Genomic DNA, 6,375 nt, shown 5'->3' with positions numbered 1-6,375 from the left:
ACGCGGTTATTTGATTCCAAACTAAGCAGAGCTTGTATAGTTACCAAATAACTGATAAATATACTTATATACTTGTAAATACATACTTATATAGATAAATTAACAACCAGATACTCGTGCTCATCACACAATTTAGTCCCGGGTGGGATTCGATCCCACCACACGTAAACTTGATCGAATCGTATCAAATTTTAAACCAATTTTAAGAGAAAATAAATAAGCTCCCGATTTCCAAAATAACATGTCAATTTATAGATAAATATAACAACGTCTACCATAAAGGGTCTGGAAATATCAAAGATAATAGGTGCCTTTACACACACGCTATTTCGCGCGTGAAACAACAAAGGAAAGAGCTTGCTTTCCTTTGTTATTCCTCGCGCGAAAGAGCGTGTGTGTAAAGGCACCTATTATATGTCAAATGCATCGCAGAATCGATGTTAAAAGCGTTTAATATTATCGATATTTTTCGATCAATCGATTGAAAACACCGTTTCGGTTTAAGAAACAGTAATTCGAGATGTTATTTATTGCACTATTAGCCACCTTTACACACACACTCTATCGAAAGAAACAACAATCGCGCGTGTAAGAGGAAAGGAAAGAGCACGCGCCGCGCTCATCTGTCAAGTCCGCGAAGAAAATCGCTCTCTCAGAGCGCGCTGCTTTCCCGCGCGTAATCCTGTACGCTCCTAAGAACGTGCGATACAGTGTGTGTGTAAAGGTGGCTATTGTACCGCCAAATGACACCTAGTAATTATAAAATTTCAGTTTTGTTCATGATTGACATATGTCATGTTTGTCATAATCTAGTTTGTAAGTAGAGGTATCAAAATCTCGGAAACTATAGGTCCGATTTTGCAAATTGTTTTTTTTATTGATAGGCTGATTTTTGAGGAATGTGCAAGATAATATTTAGTGTAAAAACTTTGAAAATATAAATAGAAATGAGGAAAAACTGAAAATAGAATGATAAGACAAGCTTGTTTAAACAATTACGACACACGGTGACATGTATCAATCATAATCAAGATTTACTGAAATTCACTGGCTTTTCAGCGGCGTGCGAAATACAATGTAAATATTGCATCAACAATACATAAATACAAATAATAACGCAGGTACAATGTCAAATAAAACATAAAATAAATATTGCCATATATAAAAATAGCACATTTTGTACTCAAATAGGCGTTTAAACGAAAATAAATTAAAACAAAAATTTTACGTGTAAAAAAAGCAAAAATCACATCGTTTTCAAATTCTAGGAATTATTTGACAGATATTCTATAAATGCCAATTTTTAGTTCATTTCGTAGACTTTACAGCCTAAACTTTCGATAACGTCAAAATGGGCTATTTTGGCACGAAAACGACCTCAACTTTGCTTCAGTGAGTAGCTTATAGTTACGCTCAGCAGTCTGTAAACGGTCAGTGGGTTAAGCAACTTTAACGCGGGTCATTTAATAGATGGGTGACCACTTTATGCTTATACTGAACGTCTTCGTGCGTAACAGTCATTGTCAATTAAGATAACAGTCATTAAGCCATGTCTCAGGCCTTCAACAACTTTGACACTAGGTTGACCACTAACCATACGATAATTACACCTTTGAGTACCAAAATAACCCATTTCGACAATATCTACATCAAATGCCATCATCTAGACTTCACGTCTTTCAATCAAAACTTTCTTTTAACCAACGAGATCTTCCAAACATGCCTAATAAGCATTTAGTTCTAATTTTAGACCAACCAATTGTGGATCCAGAAAAGAAGCAGGAGATTTTAACCCCCCATTAACACATAAATAAGTTCATCACAACATACTTGAACCATCAAGTTTCAAATCCCCTCCCTCCCCTCTCTTTCCTCACCCCCACCAACATTGAAGCAATTCTGTTACCCTCCTAATGACATCACCCCCAGGTGCCATCAAAACCTCCCCTCCCCCCAAAACTTTATCTACAACCCCCTCCAAACTCTATCTACGTGGGGACGTCTTTAGACGCTAAGGGGTCCATCATTCCTTCTCTCCCCCCCCTCCCCCTCAATCCTGGATCCACCACAGACACAAACCTCAATTGAGATCAATCAGGAAACCAATTCGAAGACTACCAGTCTTTCGCGGCCATTGACCGAAAATTTTGTACATTTTTTGGCTAATAGCTAAAAATTTATTTGGTTTTTCAAACTACGTTCTTTTCCTCTCGTCTTCTCGTGGAAGCCCTGGTCGAAGCCCTGATGGAGGCTCGGATGGATGCCCTGGATCCTATGGCACTTGGAACTGCTCTGACGAACTCTTGAGGTTCTGTTGTGGACACTGATGGTCTTTTCGTGTATTTACCTGGGTTTTCCTCATCATCGTCTTCTACCTTTTTCCTGTAAAAGAAATGAGAATTATAATTGGAGTATTTTTTAATGATTAACGTTAATTTGAAGCTAGATTTCGAGATATTAGATAAGGATGTGTGACTACTTAAAATGTGTACTAATTTATAAAACTTGTAACAATTATAAAAATACGATGGTAATTATGTCTGTCTGTTTTCTGAGTAAGTTTTTAAAATATGAAAAATAACACATTATAATTTGGAACCTTATAGTATAACTAGTATAGGTACAATAATATCCAAATGCCACAGAAAATTGCTACCAGACCCAAAACCATCAAAATAAATTTAACCCTAAACTTGAACTATTTATTTTCCCACACTCTAATGTGCCTCCCGAAACACGGAGGAACTCGATATGTATAAGATGGTCACCCATCTACAGGAAAACCTCGGCAAGCGAAGCTTAACCTAAGAAATCGACTCGGCTATTGATAACTAAGCCGAGCTCCTCAAATACAAAAAAATATCATTAAAAATTACCTGGCAAAACAAGGATTGTCCCAGAACTTCTGATCCTTGCCGAAGTTCTCTCCATCGGCGAGGGTCTGTGGCATCTCCGTGTCCATGGTCTCGGGGAGGAAGAGACACAGTAGACCTCCAGCTATGCCGAGCACGCCCAGGATTAGGAGGGGTAGGTCTTGAGAGATGTTAGCCTGGAGAAAACATTAGCGAGAAAACAGCCTATAAAATTCGAGATGGTTGTGTACGATCACGAGATCTCGTATTATGTATGACTCCTGATTACTGTTACTGTGATTCGATTTCCTGGTCTTTTTTAGTTTCTACTACAATATTCTCCATAGACATCATTATGTAACTAAGATGTTAAATAGCAAAACTTAGGATTATTTTCAGGCTTCTTACATTTTCGAGTAAAAAGACGGGGTGGTATAAATAAAAATAAAGACTTGATTCAATACGCGATTTCGTAATAATTTGTTTTTTAAATTGATAAATGTCTAACGCTCGCAACTTTACGTGTACTGCATAACAACTATCAAAAGTCGGTAGGTTCTATCCAACATAATTTATTTACTACTAGCTGACCCGCGCAACTTCGCTTGCGTCACATAAGAGAGAATGGGTTTAGAATTTTTCACACTTTGTAACACTTTTTACTGTTACTCTGCTCCTATTGGTCGTAGCGTGATGATAAATATGCTTTTTTTTCACGAAAAATATTCTCAAAATTATTTATATCTCTTAATATAACGAAATCGCGCTAAGGCATATCCGCCATTAAAACAGTTGCCATGACAACGGAATTTTGTTAATTCGGTGTCATTATAATATTGAATATTCGCGACTTCGTTCGCCACCTGAATTTTCCCGGAAAATGAGCCATTTTCCCGGGGTAAAAAGTAGCCTATGTCCTTTCTCGGGTATCAAAATATCTCCATACCAAATTTCATGCAAATTGGTTCAGTAGTTTAGGCGTGATTGAATAACAGACAGACATACAGACAGAGTTACTTTCGCATTTATAATATTAGTATGGATGAAATATATTTAGAAAATAGTATTTACGTCAGAGGCTAAAGGCGCTAATCAGATTTTAGGTAAGTACATAAAAAAATGCCAATTGCAATTTCTTACTAGAGGTACTATCGATATATGTACATAATAAATGAACTCGAGTTGCTGGTCACACGTCGCGTATGTGTAGGGGAACCTGTTGTACCTTGGCACTATGTGTACCTAGGCCACTGGGCTCGTTTTCAAATATTCGCGCGATACTAAATTCTACTGTTTACGGTATTCGATACGTCACTACAGACTATTTAATGTAAAGTTAATCGCATTCCGCTTTTAAGCCGGTGTTTGGTGTTATCGACGCTGAAACTTTTTTGTGTGAAAAAGTAAGTATTTCTAATATATTTTGAAGTCTAATAGTTTTAAAAGTTTTCTAATAGTCACTTAACTGTTATATGCTATCGGTTCTTTGATTTAACAAGTCTCAACACAATAAAAAACTTACGAGAAACTTAAATTCTAAACTATATAAAATCACCGTTTTAGTGAAGTTGGAGTAGTGTTGTACCTCGGTCACTGTCGATCAGCTGTACCTTGGCCAGTGGCCAAGGTACAACCTGGATGTTATTCTTTGGCCAGGAGAATGTTTTATGTAATTATTTCACATTTACGTAATAATATTCCTAATTAAATATCTTTATTATTTCAGAAATCGATGCAAAAATCACTTAAAAACTGGAAATGGCCTGAAAAAGAGGAGATTAAAACCCCGCAAAAAGTTAACAAGAACAGAGAAATTTATTATGTTCCAGAGATACAGAAGTACTGGGATTTCTACTAAATGCTTAAGGCTGAGTAATATATCTACATTATTGATAGTGTTTTTATTATAGCTAGTCCAAATGACTGATTAAAATTTAAGAGAGAAATAATAATTTATATATAGGTAAAGATAATTAATCTATACTAATCTATACTAATATTATAAAGCTGAAGAGTTTGTTTGTTTGTTTGTTTGAACGCGCTAATCTCAGGAACTACTGGTCCGATTTGAAAAATTCTTTCAGTTTTAGATAGTCCACTTATCGAGGAAGGCTATAGGCTATATATGACCAATAGGAGCAGAGTAACAGTAAAAAATGTTACAAAAACGGGGAAAATTATGACCCATTCTTTCTTATGTGATGCAAGGGAAGTTGCGCGGGTCAGCTAGTTGTTTTGAATATTTTGTTTTCCTTTGCTATGCTATGTTATGTAGGTATATTGATTTGCTATATTATATTATGTGATATCGTCGCTGCGCCTGCCAAGTTCCACATGTGTCTTTTGTGAGATTTTGGAAAACTTTTTTTTTTATTTGGGACACAATATTCATTTTTTTTAACATCAAAATACACATATGGAGTTTGGCAGGCGCAGCGATGTGATGTAACGAAACGGTGGCCAAAGTTAGTTGTTTTTGTTTAAATATTTTGTTTGAAAAGCATAAAAAAAGCTATGAATATTATTTTAATTTTTATCACTTCAAAATTTTGATAATTTGAGAATTTTTTAAATGTTTTGTTAAATACTGTATACTGTAATAATACTGTGTACTGTAATAAATCAAATAAAATGATTTTAGTTAACAAAACTTGATAATTTGCTTAAATTACCCCCAAATTTCAATGTGGCCTAGGTACAACGTACTACTGGCCTAGGTACATAGGGTATGTTGTACCTTGGCCACATTTCCCATTTTTTTTTAAATTTAAAAATATTATGTAAATATTAAATATACATTTCTGATATTTTTTTGGTGAGTACCCAAATAATTGACATTTCAAAATATGCAAATATGATTTGTGTGCTGCACGTCAAATCACAATAAAAAATATATTTCTAAAAAACCGGCCTAGGTACAACAGGTTCCCTTACATCAAATTGATGGTTACTTTTCGGCTTTCTGCTTTGACGTAACGTGTTCTGATGCTGTTTTAACAATATTAAGGTCAATGAACTCACCAGGTAAACCACGAAAGGTGCTACAATCGAAGCTACGTATCCCATGATGTGTATCAACGCGACTCCCTGCGCTCGCACCACGGTTGGCAGAAGCTCTGCCGCGTACTGTAAGCCTATGTTGTACGATATGTTCACGGCGAAACGGCCGAGGATGGCTAGGGAAGCTGATGGTCCACCTGTGAGAAGAAAAAGGGTCATAAATGTGTGTATAGTGGTCACATAGTTTCATAGTTGTTCAAGTCTGAAAGGCCTTTGACATGACTTAACGACTGTTATCTGAGTTGACAACTACCGGGAAACTTGATAGTTAATGGTCAACCTAGTGTCAACGTTGTTCAAGTCTGAAATTCCTTTGACATGACTTAACTACTGTTACCTTAATATCAACCAGAACCGACTTTTAACGTGCCTTCCGAGGCGTTCAGTTTAAATACCACTATGTGGTCACCAATCTACGGAATAACCGCACCAAGGTTTGCTTAACCCACAGATTGTTTACCGA

General features: G+C 36.1%; 1 protein-coding gene across 1 annotated transcript in view; it reads right to left on the bottom strand.

Moving 5' to 3' along the window:
• Nucleotides 1-1,934: 1,934 nt before the first annotated feature.
• LOC142984766 (organic cation transporter protein-like) overlaps nucleotides 1,935-6,375 on the bottom strand; it is a 46,044-nt gene continuing 41,603 nt past the window's right edge. The window contains exons 10-12 of the mRNA XM_076132554.1: nucleotides 5,874-6,049; nucleotides 2,877-3,049; nucleotides 1,935-2,382 (exon numbers count right to left, since the gene is read on the bottom strand). Of these exons, the coding sequence (XP_075988669.1) occupies nucleotides 2,190-2,382; nucleotides 2,877-3,049; nucleotides 5,874-6,049 (542 nt within the window). The 3' untranslated portion in view covers nucleotides 1,935-2,189. The remainder of the gene's footprint in view (nucleotides 2,383-2,876; nucleotides 3,050-5,873; nucleotides 6,050-6,375) is intronic.

Source organism: Anticarsia gemmatalis, chromosome 28, assembly GCF_050436995.1.
Source record: "Anticarsia gemmatalis isolate Benzon Research Colony breed Stoneville strain chromosome 28, ilAntGemm2 primary, whole genome shotgun sequence".
In the NCBI taxonomy this organism is placed as follows: domain Eukaryota; kingdom Metazoa; phylum Arthropoda; class Insecta; order Lepidoptera; family Erebidae; genus Anticarsia; species Anticarsia gemmatalis.
Note: the sequence above shows the minus strand (reverse complement) of the source record. Positions and strands in the feature narration are given on the sequence as shown.